This window comes from Vulpes vulpes, chromosome 11 (assembly GCF_048418805.1).
Source record: "Vulpes vulpes isolate BD-2025 chromosome 11, VulVul3, whole genome shotgun sequence".
Lineage (NCBI taxonomy): Eukaryota > Metazoa > Chordata > Mammalia > Carnivora > Canidae > Vulpes > Vulpes vulpes.
Genome location: NC_132790.1, coordinates 79300603 through 79321375, shown reverse-complemented (window position 1 = coordinate 79321375; position 20773 = coordinate 79300603). Strand labels below are relative to the sequence as shown.

Here is a 20773-nt window from a genome sequence, read left to right as displayed (position 1 = left end):
AGAAAGGAGAGAAATAACAACTGACACCACAGAAATACAAAAAATTATAACAGAATATTATGAAAAATTCTATGCTAGCAAACTGGACAGCCTAGAAAAAATGAATACATTTCTAGAGACCTATAGCCTTCCCAAATTGATCAGGAAGAAAAGAAAATTTAAACAGACCAATTACCAGCAATGAAATTGAATCAGTAATGAAAAAACTCCCAGTAAACAGAAGTCCAGGGCCCGATGACTTTACAGGTGAATTCCACAAAACATTTAAAGAAGAGTTAATACCTATTCTTCTCAAAATATTCCACAAAATAGAAGAGGAAGGAAAATTCCCTAGGTTGTTCTATGAAGCCATTATTCTATTGATACCAAAATCAGATAAAGTCATTACAAAAAAAGAGAACTACAGGTCAGTATCTCTGATGAACATAGGTGCCAAAAATCCTCAACAAAATACTAGTAAGCAGAATCCAACAATACATTTAAAAAATCATTCCCCATAATCAGATGAGATTTACTACTGAGATGCAAGTGTGGTTCAATATTTGCAAATCAATGGAATACATCACATCAATAAAAGAAGGGATAAAAATCATATGATCATATTAATAGATGCATAAAAAGCATTTACAAAATATAACATCCATTCCTGATAAAATCTCTCAAAAATTAGGATTAGAGGAAACATACTTCAGCATAATATATAAAAAAACCCCACAGCTAATGAATGTTATACTCAGTGGTGAAAACTTGAGAGCATTTTCTCTAAGATCAGGAACAAGATAGGATGTCCACTCTCACCACTATTGTTTGATATAATACTGTACTTCCTGGCCACATCAGTTAGACAAGAGGAATGAATAAAAGGCATCCAAATTTGTAAGGAAGATGTAAAACTTTCCCTATTTGCAGATGATGTGATACTATATAAAGAAAACCCTAAAAACTCTATCAAAAAACTACTAGAACTGATGAATGAATTTAGTAAAGTTGCAGGATACAAAATCAATATACAGAAATCCATGAGCCTACTGGTAATGAAGCAACAGAAAGGGAAATTAAAAAAGCAATCTCATTTACTATTGAACCAAAGATAACACACCTAAGAATAAACTTAACCAAGGTAGTGAAAGACCTATACTCTGAAAATCATGAAAGATATTGAAGATAACACAAACAAGTGGAAAGATACTCCATGCTCATGGGTTAGAAGAACAAATATTGTTAAAATGTCCATATTACCCAAAGCAATCATGCACATTCAGTGCAAGCCTTATCAAAATACCAGCAACATTTTTCACAGAACTACAATAGACAATCCTAAAATTTGTATGGAACTAAAGAAGACCCCAAATAGCCAAAACAATCTCAAAAAAGAGAAACAAAGCTGGAGGTATCACAATTCCAGATTTTAATTTATACTACAAAGTTGTAGTAATCAAAACAGTATTGTACTTACACAAAAACAGGCACATAGATCAATGGAATAGAATAGAAAGCCTAGAAATAAACTCACATTTATATGGTCAATTCATCTTTGACAAAGGTAGAAGGAATATGAAATGGGAAAAAGATAGTCTCTTCAACAAATGGTGTTGGGAAAACTGGATGGCTGAATGCAAAAGAATGAAACTGGACCACTGGCTTACACCATACAGAAAGAAAAGCTCAAAATGGATTAAGGGCCTAAATGTGAGACCTCAAACTAAAAATCCTAGAAGAAAGCATAGGCAGTAATTTCTCTGACATTGGATATAGCAACTGTTTTCTAAGTATGTCTCCTGAGGCAAGGGAAGCAAAAGCAAAAATAAACTTTTAGGACTTTCTCAAAATAAAAAGTTTCTGCACAGCAAAGGAAATGATCAACAAAACCAAAAAACAACCTACTGAATGGGAGAAGATATTTGCGAGTGACATTTCTGATAAAGAATTGGTATCCAAAATACATAAAGAACTTCTACAATTTAACACCACAGAAACAAATAAACCAATTAAAAATGGGCAGAAGACATAGGAGACATTTCTCCAAAGACAATATACAGAAGGCCAACAGACACATGAAAAGATACTCCATGTCACTCATCATCAGGGAAATGCAAGTCAAAACTACAATGATATATGATCTTACATGTGTAAGACTGGCGAAAATAAAAAACACATGAAAGAAGTGTTGGTGAGGATGTGGAGTAAAAGGAACCTTCATGCACTGTTGGTGGGAATGCAAACTGTCTTTGGTTGAGAGTTGCCCTTGGAGGGAAGTGAGGAGGTATTTATTGCCTGGTATTTCCTGTCCTGCAATAAGACAGGTTCCATGGGCAGAGGGACACTTGACACAAAAAATCTAATCAGCAAGTGGTTGGAAGTGCAGCTACTGTGGAAAACAGGATGGAGGTTCCTCAAAAAATTAGAGATATTTACCCAAAGAATACAAAAATAGTAATTTGAAGGGTTACATGCACCCCTGTGTTTATTGCAGCATTATTTGCTGGAAGCAGCCTAGGTGTCCATGGATAAATGAATGAAGAGGTGATATGTATATATGCATGGAATGTTATTCAGCCATAAAAAAGAATGAAATCTTGCCATTGGCAATGACATGAATGGAGCCACAAAGTATAATGCTAAGTGAAATAAGCCAATCAAAGAAAGACAAATACCATATGATCTCACTCATATGTAGAATTTAAGAAACAAAAAACAAAGGAGAAGATTTTTAAAAAGGAGAGAGAGCTAAACTAAGCACAGACTCTTAATATAGACAACAAACTGATGATTACTAGAGGGCAGGTGGTGGGGAGAAGGGAAGGAGGTAAAATAAGGGATGGAGATGAAAGAATACAGTTACTATGGTGAGCACTGTGTAATATTTGGAATTGTATTATTGTACTGTATACCTAAATCTAATATAACACTGTATATTAACTGGAATTTTAAAAATTAATAAAAAATAATTACATGTGAATAGGAGCTACTGTATTGGGCAGTGCAGATTACAGAACATTTCTATTATCATATAATGTTCACTTGGGTAATACTGGAAGTATTTCTAAAACAAACAAACAAACAAACAAACAAAAAACCCTGAAAATTTCAAGTAAAACTCCAGTATTTGAAACTTTGGCATCTTGTTATAAAGCCCTTGAGAAAGGTAGAGAAAGTGGTCTAATTATTGTGTAGACAAAAGGAAAAAAAAAGGTAGAAAAATGTACCAGGAAAATCTGAATTGCTGGGCGTGGGTAAATTGCCAGGTAGCAAACCTCCTGAGTTCTTTTGAACATTCCTTTTTACCTTGAAAGTGACCGATTCATTTTAAGAAAATGTATTAAAGCCATTTTTAAGGGGAAAATTCAAAAAGATTCCCTGTGGTGTAAGTTATGACCACTCTCACAAGCACTTACCTGAATTTGTTGCTTGAATATTTTAAATGAGGCATTCATATCAAGTTTTTTTTTTTTAACTTCCATGTTCAATCTACACAGATAGTTCAAAGAGTCTTTGAAGACCCCATTGGTGTTCTAAAAAGCCATGGATCCAAAGGCTCACTCCCAAAGCGCCCAAACCCAGAGAAGCTTTGGCATGGTGAACCCAGATACGAGATTTGCTTTTGGCCTTTGTTCTTTCCCAGAAGAACAATACCTAACCTTGCCACTTTTACTCTAAGACATTTTGAAGATTTTGCTTCTCATACTTCCCAGGCAAATTTAATCTCCTTCTTAATTTTATTTTTTTAAAGATTTTATTTATTTATTCATGAGAGACACAGAGAGAGAGGCAGAAACAAGACATAGGCAGAGGGAGAAGCAGGTTCCCTGAAGGGAGCCTGATGTGGGACTTAATCCCAGGACCCCAGGGCCACTAACCTGAGCCAAAGGCAGACGCTCAACCACTGAGCCACCCAGGTACCCTCTCCTTCTTAATTTTTTATTTTTTAATTTTTTCCTTCTTAATTTTAAATGTTTAAATACCTCTCTTAATCTTGGTCCTTGGATCAGAACAATGGCTTCAACAGCTTCTGGAAAATGCATAAAAATATGTGAACCTTTTTTCCTTTAGGTGATTGCTGAAGAATTATCTGGCAATGATGACTATGTTGAACTTGCATTCAATGCCCGGAAATTGGATGACAAGGTAAAGTGTTTGGCATTAACCTTACTGAAGGAAGTAATAAAGCTAGCACACAAAGTTTAATCAGATTTCCCCCTGCAGCTGTTTTTTTCCCTTTCAACCAACATTATTAAACAGATCAAAGATTTCAGAGAGGTCTGCAAAGTAAGGCTTCCCCAAATTGAGAAGCAATTGATGAGAAGGGGAAGGGACTATAATTAAAAGAAGACAATTATGTCACACCAATTTGTTCCCAAACGCCACAGGTCAATAAGCACAGGTAAATATGGTTTAACCCCATTGCTAGGGACATTTCATAAGAAAACAGATGACATGAAAGGGGAGAGAAGTGACATTTATTAAGCACCTATATTTTCCAAGCACAGGGTTAAGAGCTTTGCATGCCTCATCACATTTAATCATTCTTATAACTCCCATGTAGCAGGCATTAGTAACTTTGTTTTGCAGATGACGAAACAGTTCCAAAGAAGAAGTAACTTGTCTAAGGTCACTCCATGTGTTAGTCTAGATAATCCAAGAAACAGATACCGAAACAGAATTATTCATTAGATTTTATTAGGAACATAGGGAAATCTGCAGACCATAATGCAAGTCTTACCATGAGTAAAGGAGAGAGCGAGAAAAGGGTGGGTAGCAGTGTCCTGGAATGCCATTCGGTCTAAAGAAGGCTAAGCAAGGCCATCAGGGAGTCCTAGGGCCAATATTGGCCTGCAGGAAAGTATCATGTCCCCCATGCCTGCCTTAATATCCCCTGCACATGCAGGCACTAGCTGGGAGCGGCTGTTGGGAAGCCAGGGCTCTGTGCAAGTAGAGGGATGTATTTCAGGGCACAGCAGCTGAGGCCCTCAGTCATTTACACTCCCTGTAGTGGGAGGCGTCTCTCTAAAGCAGTTTTCTTGGCTACCATATCCTGCTAGTAAGTGGCTAAAACTGAGGATTCATTTCCATGTCAGTTTCATATATTTTTCTATTCTTTCTATTATATCTGACAACTTCTACCCAATGACAGGCCATGTTAATCTTATATTTACAGAAAAGTTCCTCAGTCTCCACCCCATATAGGGGAGAGAGGACTGTCCTGTCCACCTTCACCATATATTTGTGCTTTAAGTCAAAAAACACAGCACATTAATAAATGTATTCACAAAGGATTCTATTTTCCTAGAGCACAACCAGAGAACAGGGGATTTTTGGGGGTGGTATCACTTTTTCAAAAATTGCTGACAGGTATTAGGCTTAAAAAAGTAAAGCAATGTTTCAAGCAATTCCCAAAAGTCTCAGGTAGCCATATATATCCTGGCATATCTCACTCACTTTCATGTATGAACAGTACTCAGCCCATTAATAAGTTCAGTGGTTTTCTGAAAGTAGCTTGATGCCTATCACAATAGATTGAATGCAGAAACAGATACAAGAATCCTAGTGCCTTCTATTAAGCCATTAAGTTATTAAACTGATGTGTTTTGTTTAAAGATTTTATTTATTTATTCATGAGAGACTCAGAGAGAGGCAGAGACATAGGCAGAGGGAGAAGCAGGCTCCCTGCAGGTAGCCTGATACAAGACTTGATCCCAAGGAAACCGGGATCATGACCTGAGCCAAAGGCAGACAATCACTGAGCCACCCAGGTGCCCCTGTTAAACTGATTTGTACAAATGTAAAGGAATGCCGTTTTCCAACTATTTTTAAATTTAGAAAATATAATTATTTTCCATTAAAACACTATTTTGGGGGCAGCCTGGGTGACTCAGCGGTTTAGCACAGCCTTCAGCCTGGGGCATGATCCTGGAGACCTGGGATCGAGCCCCACGTCAGGCTCCCTGCATGGAGCCTGCTTCTCCCTCTGCCTGTGTCTCTGTCTCTCTCTGTGTCTTTCATAAATAAATAAGTAAAATCTTTAAAAAAATGCTATTTTTGTTATGGTGTATTGAGTTTGTCTTTATATTTTCAAAATGACATAACAAATGAATATTTTTTAACTTTCAGTTTTAGTTTATAATAGTAAGTATTGATAGATAAAATCTATGTAAACAAAAGCTTCTTGGGGTCCTAAATAATTTTTAAGAGTGTAAAGGAGTTTTAAGACCAAAGAGTTTGAGAACTGCTATTGTAGGATATACCAGGGAGCACTAAGTACTTTGCAAACCACAATGAGAGAGAAATGCCTCTTTTCTTTTGATAGAAATAGTCATTTTAAACTTGCCTTTCCAATATTGTCAGTAGACCAGCAGCCATCTACCTATGTTGGAAATCCAGAGTCCTTGAAATCTGTCTTCAATGGCAGCCACAAATAAAATAGATTAAGTTTGCAACAAATAACTTATTTACCTAATGTTAATGCAGCTCCCTTAATGGAGAGGTGGGCTCTAATTTCTAAAGCACATTTATTACATTAGCAGTGAGTTGGCAATTAATCTAATAAGTAAGTAGAGATATGAATGTAATCACTTTAGAACATTCAAGCTGACAAAGAATGTTCTTTCTCCTCTTTCCTGAGAAAGTATTCGTGTTGGTATGTGGAGACCACATGTGTATTAGTATCATTATAAAGTACATTTTCAGTGCTCCCACAATGCTAGACTGATGGGGTATTGTATAGACAAACAAATATGTCTCTAAAGTAGAAGTCAGCAAACTTTTTCTGTAAAGGATCAGATGGTAAGTATTTTAGACTTTGTAAGCCATATAGTCTCTGTCTCAACTACTCAGCTCTGCCTTGAAGCATGAAAACAACCATAGGCAATACATAAATGAATGAGTATGGCCATGTTCCAATAAGAAAAACAGTGGGCAGGATTTAGGCCACACATCAGAGTTTGGGAACTCCTGTTCCAAAGCACCATTAAATCTCTCCCTGCTAGGCTGATTTCACTATATTCAAGTATGCCTGCCTAAAAACTAAGCTAACCTGAGTTGATGATAGCAAGTTATGATTAATGAGCATCTACAGTATAGGAGGTGTCAGGTGTTTAACCTATATTATCCCCAAAACTCAAAACCATATTCCCAAAGGTAGAAATTATTTTTTCCACTTTACATGTGAAACATAGTAAGGTTAAACAGCTTGCCCAAAGTCATAAGGGTAGGAAGGTATAGAGTTTGGAATGACTCCAAATCTTTCAGATTATCTTTTCTTATTCTAAGATTCCGTTTTCAAGATCACCATCATAGAAATGCACTGCTTCCTTTTCTATTCCAAACCTCAGCTGAGTGCTTATTGCCCTCTTACATGACTAAATTTCTTTCATACTGAGCTAAAAGTGCAGAGTGATATGGCCTCCAAGTTATTAAAAATTTCACCATAGCAAAACTTCAATAAAGTACCTGTATCATTAGCCTTACTTGCATCAAGCTGTCCCAAGGGCCATCTTAATGCGGATGGTCAAACAAAAAAAGACAAAAATTCCAGATTGTGTCACGTAACCGTACAATTAGACCAGAGTTGTCATTTTTAAACTACAAATTTCTGAGTGTACATTTAAGATATTTTTGAGCTGCTCACGAATTGTTTTATTTACGGGAATCAGATGCCTTCTTAGTAGTAATCATCCCTGATAGTTGTGTAGTACTTTACAAACTGCCCTTGCACATTGTCTCTTTTATTGATAATAGTCATGGCCTCCACACTTTTTGAGTGCTTATCACTGCCAGGTGTTGGACTCAACATATTGCATGGATCAGCTCCTTTAATTCTTCCATAGTATGAGGAGGCAAAAGGTGTCATTCTCTTCAATTACTGACCAGGAAACTGAGACTTGAGGAAATTAAATATCTTGTTCCATATCATGCAGATTGTAAACGTGGAATCAGGATTTAAAAACAGTTCTTTTAAAAAAAAAATTATTTATTCACAAGAGGCAGAGAGAGAGAGAGAGAGAGAGAGGCAGACACATAGGTAGAGGGAGGAGAAGCAGGCGCCATTCAGGAAGCCTGATGTGGGACTTGATCCTGAGACTTCAGGGTCATGCCCTGAGCTGACGGCAGATGTTCAACCACTGAGCCACTCAGGTGTCCCTGAAAGCAGTTCTTTGTTTTCTTTTTTTTTTTTTTTTTTTTAAGATTTTATTTATTTATTCGTGAGAGACACACAGAGAGAAACAGAGATACAGGCCGAGGAAGAAGCAGGCTCCATGCAGGGAAGCTGATGTGGGACTCGATACTGGGTCTCCAGGGTCACACCCTGGGCTGAAGGCGGCACTAAACCGCTGAGCTACCTGGGCTGCCCCCTGAAAGCAGTTCTAAAGGCAGTGTGCCCATATTGGATTTTGAGTTACTTGAGGGCAAAGGTCATATCTGATCTTTCCTTCCTTGCTTTATAGTACTTCCACCTGACAACATCTCTGTGCTAACCCTAAATAAATAGTATCTTAAAAGGATGTAAAGTGAAATAGAAAAAGCATTGCAATATACTCCCCAGAGGGAAAAAAATGGTATTAAAGTGTATGTAAAGTATGATTACAAATATATACTTTTTCTTTTTTCATTCATCCATTCATTCATGAGAGACACAGAGAGAGAGAGGCAAAGACACAGGCAGAGGGAGAAGTAAGCTCCTTGCTGGGAGCCCTATGCAGGACTCATTCCCGGGCCCCAGGACCACACTCTGAGCCGAAGGCAGACGCCCAACCACCCAGGTGCCCTCAAATATATTTTTAAAGAAATAAAAGAAAATTTTGTCTAGATTCTAGGAAAATATTTACCAGAATGTTATTCATAGTTGTGGAATTATGGGTAAGAGTATGGGCCATTTTTTCCTTCTCCTTTTCTATATTTTCTATTTTTAAATAAAAATAACAAAAGTTTAAAATTATCAATGGAAGGAAAAAGAAAAAGTGTGGTCAGCAATTTTAAGTGCAATTCACCAACACATTCCCTGAGGGAGCAACAATCTATTTAAGGAAACAAAGCCTAAACCTCTTAGAGAGGAATCTAAGGGCATCTAGGAACAAGCTAATGTGGCTTATATCTATTATCAAAGGACGGTAAGAGGGAGGTTCCAATTTTTTAAGATGAGTGCTGAAGCAGAAATAAGGGGGAGAGGTGTATGAATGTTTTGAGTAAACATGTGGAGGTAGGAATCAGCTAGCAGTGTGTCTGGATGGGAAACGGGCCATTTTGGTAGACAAACAAGGTTTGCGGACAGACTTATTGACAAAAGCAGCCACTGTGGGTTCTTGACAAGACAAAGGCTGTGGTAATTTGGCACCTTTAAAAATAGAGCAGAAGGACTCTGGGTATTATGGTGCATGGTGCTTAGTTCTGGGCTAGGGTGAGAGGACTACAAAGGGGAAGATAGATATGTCTACCTCCCATCTTTTTTCTAAGATGCCCTAAGAAGTTTCTAGGCTGATATTCTTTTTTTAAAATATTTTGATTTTAAGTAATCTTAACACCCAAGGTGGGGCTCAAACTTACAACTCCAAGATCAAGAGTCACAAGCTCTACTGACTGAGTCAGTCAGGTACCCCAAGCTAATATTCTTTACTGTATAGAGCCAGTCATATTATTTTCCTGCTCAAAATCTGTCATTGGTTGCCAACTGCTTCCCAGGGCAGGTGCAAAGTCTTTGGATAAGTACTCAAGGCCCTTCATATCATGGAGCTGACTTTGCCAGGGTTGTCTCAAACAAACCCAGATGTGTAGACATCTTAGGCTGTAATGGAATTAACCTGCTCAGTGTGCCCCTCTGTTTGCTTTTTCATACCTTCGTGCAACCTGTTCTCTCCCTAGAAATATCCTCTTTACAACCATATTTTCCAGTGCAAATGCATCAACTCCTTCTCTCTTCTGTTGTACATTCATTCATTCATACTTAGCCTTGGGTTATATTTATTTGTGTACTTGTCTTACCACCAAAATAGATGGTACTTTGGAGGATTGAAACCAAGTTTTATCCTTCCTTATACATTAACATCAAGTTTGGAGATTCTATGATCAATATATTTCCTGAGACTATTTTGTTGAGCTGAAGACTAGAATGACTATGGGCTTCATTCTGCTTTGCTGTAGGCTAGAATTTCAGGGTGGAGGGAATCACCTGATGAAATATATAATAAAAGTGTGGTAACTAAGGCTGCTGCCCAGAGAGCCTCCTACTCTACACCAGGTGTTCGTATCATTCATTCATTTACATATGTATTCACTCATACATTCAGTAAACACTGAGTACCACTAAAGCCTAGACAAAATGGTAGAGATATAAAAGAAAATCAGACAAATTCCTCCATTCTGAAAGTTTAGAATCCATTGGGGGGAAAATAAGTTTAAAAGAAGGATATGGATATGTCTACTTCCAGTAATGAAGTACCTGCTTGTTTTACATTATTCTCCCACTGAGAATGGCTAGAAACACTGGATAAGATACAAGAGACATATGTTTGGGCATCCTCAGGCAGTCAAATTTTGAGGAGCCAAAAATGGAGAGGAGAGAAATCCGCTGAAGTAATTCAGACATTCTATCCAGATTTTCCACTCAAGGCACTTTCTCAAGGCTGATTCATAAAACACCATGGTTAGATAGGCTAAGAAGCCTAGCAGAAAATAGTTTCTAAGAAATAAGGAAACTGAGCCAAAGTCTTTGTCGTCTCGTGGGCCTAGAGAAGCAAACTGAAGTTCCGTGTTACTGAGACAGCTAGGGCTCAAGATTCATAGATGTTTTGGGAAAAAAACAGTCTGAGTGTCTTATCCTCCCAAGACAATCACCAATTAGCAAATAGCAGCATAAAGAGAAACTGAACAAAAAGCTAGAGCCAAGAGATTATGGCGCTGAACAGATCCTTTGAAAGTCTCACAAAAATTAGCACCGAGGGCATGTCAAGGAACAACAGCCCTTATAAACACAAAGCCTTTCAGTTATAGCCCTTTAAAGACAATATTCAAAGAATAAATGAATAAAAAATTTATTGTGTCTATAAAGATTTTTGAAGAAACCAATCTCTAAGTAGCTCAATCCTAATTGGATACAGGTTACTGCCCAATTCTAACTGCTTGCCAGAAGCTAAAGACTCATCTGAAGCCTTTATAATCTTTCTTACACAGTGTCTGGTATACCAAGAGGCAGAAACAAGAAACAGATAATAAAAACAGACCCATAGGTGATCCAGATATTGTAGTCATCAGACATAGGCTTTAACAATAACTCAATTAATATGTTTAAGACAACAGATACATTGCTTTTCAAACAACCAGCATTGAAATTGATCTTTGTGGAATACTTTGGATTTAACTCAACCAAGAATGTAATTCTCTAGGGACTTGGGGTTCAGATGTAGCTCATTCTAGCTAAAGGTAGATTACAGAGATAAAGAACAAAGCAGGGAAGGGTCAAATCCAGGGGTATGTGATTCAACGCATGATCAAATATGTGTAGGTGGGGAAAAACTAATTTTTGTTTGTCTATTTTAGGATTTCTTCAGTAAATCTGACCCATTTCTGGAAATTTTTCGTATGAATGATGATGCAACCCAGCAGCTTGTACACCGAACTGAGGTGAGAAGAGTCATCTTCAGCTGTACCATCCTATCCCCTAAGATGATAAATTGGCCTTTTTTGAGAAACCTCTTACATTTCTTGATGTCTATAGCTACACATTAAGACCTGGAGTCTTTACTGTCTTTAACCTCTGCCTTTTGTACCTTTTTTAATTATCAACTTAGATGTTAGAAGACCCTTTCACCTAAATTTTTCATTGTTGACCTTTAATACAAACAGCAGCAACTTATTAATAATAAAAATATGAATATTAGATAACATTCGATGAGAGTGATTAGATGCCAAGCATTGTACTAAGTGATTTATATGCATTATTTTGTTTAGTTCTCATAACAATCCCTTGACATGATTATTATTACCCCCATTTTATAGATGATGAACTGAACCTTTGGGAAGTCAAGTGACTTTCCAAGTTCTCAATAGTTAGCAAGAGATAGAGCAGAAGTTTGAACTGAGTTTGTTTGGCCTGAACTTCACTATAATTTAGGAAGCCAATCTGCCTCCCCAGTAAAAGTTCATACAGTGGACTGATGTCAGGCCTATTGTATGAACAGCTGTCCTATCTCAGCTGCCACTTGGTCTAGCTGCATTTCCTTCTCAAGCTCTCTCCTCTTTTTCCCTGGGGCCCCAAACCTTATCCCTTATTACCCCTACCACCACCCGGTACCATACACACACTCAACAACCAACCCCATTCTCTACTTTTATTTCATTTTATTTACAAACTAGTCCCAGAGAGAGTCTGTAGAGATGAGAGAAATGCATTGATAAGGAGGAAGTGGGGTAGTTGTGATGAAATAGCTGAGAGAAGACTGTTGGGTATACACACACGTGCATGCACACACACACATACACATGTACATACACACCAATGGTGGGGTAAGGAAGAAGGAGCCCTCATGACTTTCATAGGATGATATTGAGGGTGCCATGTTTGCTACTACCCCATATTAGAAATCCATTTCCATTTTCCTGAATTAATAGAGCTGCAAGTAGCATTAGGAGAACTTTTGTGTCGTATTTAAGATAGACAAGAATTAAGTAGTCTTGAATGGGCAAAGTCTATGGATGGATATCTGGTACATAGTTGGCATTTCATAAAACATGCTGAATAAATGAATGAAATATAGATAGTATGTCTGCCACATGTTATAGTACAATTTGATACTCTGGAATTTAATCCCTGGGGATTGGTTTGAGGTGCAGTAGTTTCCCTGAGTGGCACCTAATTGCCACCACCAAATAGAATCTTTTTCACACATACAGATTTCTGTGGTGGTACAGACTTCTTTCAGGAGAAGTGAGTAAACTTTGGTAAGAACTGGAAGTGGTATATCCATTCATGCTTTTGCTCCAGATAGTGAATGAGGGCTTTAAAGTGCAGACAGAAAGGAGATAGAGGGTATATTATTTGATTTCTTCACAAGATCCCCCTCTCCTTTGCTCCTGACAGCAGTCCTTTTCTCATTATTGGTATTGGTAAATTCTCATTCCCAAAAATCTCTAGAACTCCTCCCATACCTCATTGCTGAGGGGTTTCTGGAGTCTCACAAGAAATGTGATTGCAAAGTTTTCCAGTAAGTCAGCAACATAACAGTGATTTATTTGCCTTTCTTATTCAACATATATGAAATAAGTACTAGGCAATACTGTTCTCTTGGGGGAAGTACACACACACGCACACACACACACACAGATTCTTTTTTTTTTTTTTTTAATTTTTTTTTAATTTATTTATGATAGGAACACAGTGAGAGAGAGAGGCAGAGACACAGGCAGAGGGAGAAGCAGGCTCCATGCACCGGGAGCCCGACGTGGGACTCGATCCCGGATCTCCAGGATCGCGCCCTGGGCCAAAGGCAGGCGCCAAACCGCTGCGCCACCCAGGGATCCCCAGATTCTAATTTCATAGGAAATTTCTAGTTGCAACTTTGATCTGCTATTGAGATTTTCAAAACCATTGCAATGAAATATCATCACTTCTTAGTGTTTTTATATAAGGACGAGAACTTTAACTCAAACACTTTTATCTAACTTTTCTTCTCACTATCACTTTGATCATCCCCAGGGTATCAGGGCCCAAGACAAAGCCTCACAGGAACATTATTTTTATACCTTAATGCATTAAAAGAAATTTAATAATGAGTCCATGATACAATCAATAATTCATAGTTATATTAAGGAATCCAGGAGAAGAGAGAATCACTTATAAAATAATTATGTTATTTGGATAGAGAATTAATTTTTTTTATAATGCTGACTTCTTCTAACTAAAAATTTCATAGGAAAAAAATCAATATAATAGACTTCTATTTGACTTCATTTGTAAGTACCCTAGAGCAGTCGTTCTCAAATTTCATGCATCAGAATCCTATAGGAGACCCATCTCCAGAGTTTCTGTCAGTCGGTCTGGGTGCAACCTAAAAATCTGCACTTTTAAGGTGGTGCTGGTTCTCCTACTATTCTAAGGACCACACTTTGGGAACCCCTATCTTAAAGTACACAGTACACTCCTAGGCACAGAGTGGATTCTCATCCATTCTAAGCCCAGTAGAATTACTTGAATCATAGTGATGGCAGGCTAAGACTTGATTTGTATGGACCCCTGGGCAAGATTAATTAGTAAGCTGCTTTCAAAAGGATTTCACTGTACTATAGACTTAGTTCGTGACACTAAAGATCTGAAGATCTGCCCTATTATGCCTTCCTAGATAGATGGGATAAATATTCTCCTGGGATTTTTCTTTTAAAAACTCCTCTGACATGCACTCTGCTCAAACTCGAGCTCACGAGTTACCAAAACCCATTTAGTTCTTTAGTAGTAGAAATGACCTGCTACACTCTGTAGACCAGCTAGTCTTTAAGTGTAAGTCTTTACTTAAACCACCATGGGAATGACAGTCCTATAGAACTAGAGATCCTTTATCAGAGGCCAGAGGCAACCCTGCCTCCTCAATCCTAGCTCCCTTTGATGTATAACAGGTCATCTCCAGCATCCATATTCTGGACAGTATTACTGTCATTATTTATGAGACAACAGCCAGGACAGTGACCACAGGAGTTCTTCCCATAATGACCCACATAGTGGGCACCCTTAAAAGATTTGCTACTCCCAAGTTTTTATTAAGACACTATTCCAGGCTATTGTCCTTTTCATAAGCACCACAATGCTTCTCAGTTTTTATGTTGAAACTTGAAAATGTCAAGCATTTCCTCCCCAACCCAGCACTTCTTTCTTTTCTCAGGTGGTGATGAATAACTTAAGCCCAGCCTGGAAATCATTCAAAGTATCAGTCAATTCTCTATGCAGTGGAGATCCAGACCGCCGGCTGAAGGTCAGAAATCTATGTCTAAGAAATGCGATTGTTTATGTATTTAACTCTCTTCTTTCTCCTCATGTGAATGTTGGCAAATCCAACATTTTCGGTACCACTTCCCCAAATCTCTTAGCATCTTGATGGAAGATGCAAGAGCTATTTCTTCTGCAGGAGCCACTGAAGCTTATGAGATAGTCCAAGATAAATCCTGATTGTGTTATCTTAAGAGGCAAAATCCATGGCTTCTCAGAGACAAACTGGTAATAAATTCATAGTGCAATTGAGAGATATTAAAAATACAAACACTGCTGTATCAATTTATCTATTGTTGCATAACTGACAATCCAAAATTTAGTAGCCTAAAAAAGTAACCATTTCTTTAGCTTATGACCCTATGTATTGGCATAGTTGAGTTCATCTATGAGATTCTTCTCTTGGTCATGCTTGGACTCCCTCGTGTATTTGTAGGGTGGCTCTGCATCTGGGGCTTGACTGGCTATCATCTGGAATGACTGGGTATTTGAGCCATTTATCTCTTATCATCCAGAAGGCTAGCCTGGACTTATATACACAGTGACCTAACAGTTCCAAAAGAACAAGGACAGAGGTTGCAAAGTCTCTATGGTCTAGTCATAGAACTCATATGAGGTCACTTCCTCCATCTGAGGTCACTTTCTCCACATTCTGTTGGCTAGAGAAAGTCACATGGCTATCTCAGATTCAAAGGGTGAGGAAGTAGACTGCCTCTTGGTGAGAGGAGTTGTGAAGTAATGGTGGCCTTTTTTTGTCCAATGTACCACAAATGCTTTTTGGATATCATGGGAATATACAAGTTGGAAGAAAAGACACATCGTGAGAATGACCAAAGGACAACCAGAGACAGAATGCAGACTCCAGGAGGCATTTTTTATAATCTAAAGTCTGACCTTGCTTTTGCCTTGGAAGTCCAGAAACTCCAGGTTATCCATGCCCCCAGAGTTGATTCTACCAATTCAGGATGATTAAGTTAATTCAGTAGAGACCAGAGCCTATAAACTGAAAGGCCAATTAATTCATGTCCCATGAGAAACATGCCCATCAAGCCGATTCAGCATTCACAGTAGCTTAATCAGGGCATTTTCTCTACGTGGGCCAGCTGTCAGAAGGTTGCTGTAATAGTCTGAAAGCAGAGCCAGGGATAGCAGAACCTGCTGGATAACTGGGATGGGGAATGGCTTCAGACTCTGAAAGCCTGGGACCCCTACCTCCACTATGTGAAGATAGGTCCGTTAGGCAGACTAAACATTCATGTGGATCTCTCAGGGCACCTACTCCCCTGGAAACTGTTAGATGGACTTTGCCAATGTTTGTCTTTGTAACTTTACATTTTCCTCACCGTTTTGGCCCACAAACCTTTCTCATAGAATTCTTTTGATTTGTCAGTGCTGTCAGATTAGAATCCTGTCTGTTTGGTTAGTCCTGCCTTCTTTAATGTGACCTTATATATCTTTGCCTAATACTGTTCTGTGTGGACTTTGTGCTTGACTTCTCAGTGAACACACTTACCTCCATGCTCTTGAGGAGCAACTCAGAGTTGTCCCTAATATCTTGTCTCCTGTAAAACCTAAGATATTTCATGCCTCATTTGCTATCGGGACTATCTTTCATGTCAAAACCAGGCCTCCTGGCTGTTTGGGACTTCACACGTCAGCTCATATGCAGAATGCCAAGAGTTTCAGTCTCAGGCATGGGGTGGTTATTATCGCCTGTGTTCTGAGCAGCCCCCATCTCATTCCCAGTGAGATAATTGGCCCTATTTGGGGCAGAAATCAAATAATATGCCTACTAGCCATAGATCAACTTTGTCATAGGGAGTTATTAATCAAATAAAAGGGGAGGGTTGTAATAGCATGAATTAAAATGCAGAAAAGAAGCACTTATGGCCTTGTGAGTGTTCTGCAGTAGAGAAACAAGTAGGAATAAAGGAGATAGTGGATCATAGCTAGATAAGAATGAGAGAGAAAGAAATAGGGTATTGGAGAAGGAGAAGGAGAAGGAAGAAGGGAAGAAGGATCAGAGCTCCTCAACAGCTTCACCTTTGGCATTTGGCTTTTGTTGTGGGGGCTTTTCGTATGCACTCTGATGTTTAGCAGCATTCCTGGCTACTGGATGCTAGGATACTCAACCCGCATCAGTCTTATAGCCAAAAGTCTCTTCAGACATTGCTAAATTTTTCCTGAATTGTCTAATTACTCCTGCTTAAGGACCCATGGTTTCCAACTTAGTAAGCATCAGAATCACCTAGACAACTTGCTAAAACACAGACCGCTGAACCTCATCTGTAGAGTTTCTGATACAGGAGATCTAGGGTGGGCCTGAGAATTTTGCATTCTAATGAGCTCCTGGGTGATGCTGCTGCAGCTGGTTTTAGCCTACTCTTTAAGGATGCTGGTGTAGACATTTGCTTCTTTGTTTTTTCTTTCTTAAGAGTTATTTATTTGAGAGAAAGAAAAAGAGCACAGGTGAGAGGGAGAGACAATCTCAAGCAGACTCTACACTGAGCATTGGGCTCTGTCTCGTGACCCTAAAACCATGACCTGAGCTGAAACTAAGAGCCGGATGCTTAACCAACTGTCCCATCCAGGCGCCCCAACGTGTGCTTCTTCATGACCAATTTCCCATAGCCTAGTGTCTCCACAGCATTTTCCAGCACCCAATCTCCCCTTTACCACTGCTTTTCTGCCTGGCACTCATACCTATCTCTACTGTCCCAGCCATCTCGACTTTGCACACACCTTTGCACACAGCTTTCTCTCTGTCCGGGATGCCTTCCTCAGTCTGCTTTTCTTGAAACATGTCACTTCCTTTCAAGTCTCTTAAAACTCCCTCCACCTCCAGAAAACTTTCTTTTGCTTCTGTGGGATGGCTTCTAGCCTTCTCCACCTATCCCATTAAAATACCTCTCAACTTGTTTTGAAAATTTTAAATGAGACATTTTAAATGTCTTGTTTTGAAAATTTCTGTTTACATCCCTGTCTCCTCAGTAGCTGACTTGTTCTTTCCAGTTTGCTCCTTCAGGGTGAGAACCATGTTTCGTTCACTGCATATAAATATGTTTAGCATAGGACTTGGCACAGAGCAGATACCTGGTAACTTCTCACTGAGTGAATGGATAGAGGAGAAAGGAAAGTACTGAGAGATCAGCAGGGGATGTCTGACCTTACTGGGGTGGGGACTGATGTGAGGCAGAGAATGACCCACACCAGTATTTGGTATGGTGGAGTTTACTAGGTCACAAGGCCTATATTGTGCTCATCTGCTCACACTATCCAAATGCAGCTTATCTAAAGGGTGGGATAGACTTCTGTATTGCCCTGTATATGTATTCATTATTTTGTCACAAAGGCCACTGTGAAACTCTCATAATTCTGCCCCCAGCCAGCTTGCTCCAAAATGAAATGGTACCATATTGGCAGGCAGCATTTCTGTCCCTATGGGTGTCATTCTTTCTATCCCCCCAAAAATTAGAAAGTGAATTTAAAAATTTTTAATTTTAAAAACACTCTGTCAGGTGAGATTTTCAATCTTGGCAAAATTTTAACACTTAGGTCTTTGTCTCAAATGAGGCTTGATATCTTTAAATCTCATTTATTCAGGACGCACATGAACACCAAGTTCAAATAACTGACTTTTTATTTTGCTTTTATTTATTCTGTACCGCTCCTTTGTGTAAAACATAAAAGCATTCAAAGAAGCGTTTTTTCAGATACTGATGTTTTAACTTATTATGGAAATGTTCAAACGTATATAAAAGTAGAAAGATAATATAACTCCCCATGCCCAGCACACAACTTAAACAATTACTATCTCATGGCCAATTTTACTTCACACACACCCCGGAATAGTCATTTCCCCCCTACTCTTCCCACCAGATTATTTTGAAGCAAATCCCAGACCAGGGCAAATTCATCCGTTAAGCACAATGCCAGGGCCCAGTAGACTTTCAGGACTCCACGAAGACATTTTAATTTCTTTTAAGATTAGAAGGGAAAGACTGAACTTGTAAGATTGAATAAAATGTTTTTAATTTTTTCTCACCTCAGAAAGCAATGACATTTTTAGGATCCCCAAAATCTACTGTGGTGGGAGGGGGCAAAAATGCCGAGGGCCAATGAAGGTCATGATGTGGCCCTGTCTCAAATATCACTTCATCCCAAAATGCTTCAGCATGTATTTCTAAATCATTTTACAAACAAAACCATTATATAATATCTGATTATTAATCTAAGAATATTAACCAAATCTCCTTAATATTATCAGATATTCAGCCACTATTCATACTTGACTGATGGTCTGCCTCATTTATTAAAAAAAAAAAATGCTTTTTCTTTTTTTTTTTAAATTGGGATCTAAATAAGGTCCAAGCATTGCATTAGACCAAATACCTCTGAAGTCTCTTTTAATCTGTTAGTTCTTTCTCCTTTTTTTACCCCTTACAATTTACTTATTGAAGAAACCATGTTGATTTATCCTATAGCATTTCTCACATTCTTGTTTCATATTAGTGAGTATTGGGCTTGATCAGATTTGGGATCTGTTTTCTAGCAAAAGTGTTAAGTGATGTGGCTTTCTTACAAAAGTGTTAAGTGATGTGAACAATCTTTGAAGAACATTGCCTACATTCTTTAGTTTGTTAGGGCTTCCCAAATGGCAACTTTCTAATTCTATCATTACTTATCTATTGTTTAATGTCTTCTGTATAGAAAAACTTTCCCTTTAATACCTATTTAATTTCCTAGCTGTGATTCATATAGGAGAGGAAAAACACTTTACTTTTCCTTCTTTTTAAACCAATTTTCAGAATAACAAATTACTTCTCTAGCATGCTCCATAAATGACTAGTGAAGAACCCCAGCATTATTAAGAATTTATGGATTTTTAAAATATATCTGAGAGTTTCAATCTATTTCAGTTATTATTATTCCTCTGAAATCTTAAATTTCTGCATGTTTAACTAATGAAAAGTGCTTTAAGTTAACTCTTGAGTTCTTTTGACATAAACTTAGTAGTATATTATAGTTTCCTTGCTTTCTGGTATACATTTTAAAATTCATGAATTTTGAATTTTTTTTATCCATCAGATCTATCTTTCTGTGGATGCTGAGCTGTATATTAAAGTCTCTTGAAATATTTCTTCTCCACAGCTGAACCTCTACCCCATAGACTCTCAGTTCATTTGTTTCATTTTGCTTTCAGCTTCCAGGACTTTTTTACAAATTTAATTTTGCTTTATAATTATATAAAATGTTTACATGATTCTAAAGTCAAAACTACAGAACAAATATATTCAGAAAAATGTAGCTTCCATTGCTGTCTCTTCCACTTTTTACTATCTTCTTTTACAGGTAATCATTTTGTACTACACTTTAATACTTGGCAGAGCTAGCTCCTTCCACTTCTGTTGTATTCCTTGTCTTTTTAAGGGTTTTCCTGGACATTTCGCTTGTTTTTCTGCCCATTTAGCTTTACAAACAACTAGTACCAGGAAATAACTTGATGATATTTTTATTGATATTGCAAAGGAAACCTCTTTAATATTGAATCTTCCTATCCTAGAATATGTCTTCCCATTTGTTCCAGTCTCTTTTATATACACAGGAGTGCTTAATGTTTTTCACTTATAGGTTTCCAACATTTATATTTCAATTTATGCCCAGTTTTTATTTGTTCCTTTAACTCTTATAAATGGAATTTTCCATGATGTCTTGTATCATTTGTCAATATAAAGGTTATTGAATTTTGTCTGTTTTCTTAAACTGCTATTTTATTAAGTTCTATTATTATTTACAGTAATTTTCTGTTTT

The 20773-nt window shown here is 37.9% G+C and overlaps 1 protein-coding gene across 6 annotated transcripts in view; it reads left to right on the top strand.

Moving 5' to 3' along the window:
- CPNE4 (copine 4) overlaps nucleotides 1-20773 on the top strand; it is a 485131-nt gene that overhangs the window by 361382 nt on the left and 102976 nt on the right. For all 6 annotated transcript variants that reach the window (XM_072726854.1, XM_072726853.1, XM_072726857.1 and 3 more), the window contains 3 exons: nucleotides 4051-4125; nucleotides 11527-11610; nucleotides 14859-14948. In XM_072726854.1, coding sequence (XP_072582955.1) covers nucleotides 4051-4125; nucleotides 11527-11610; nucleotides 14859-14948 — 249 coding nt within the window. The remainder of the gene's footprint in view (nucleotides 1-4050; nucleotides 4126-11526; nucleotides 11611-14858; nucleotides 14949-20773) is intronic.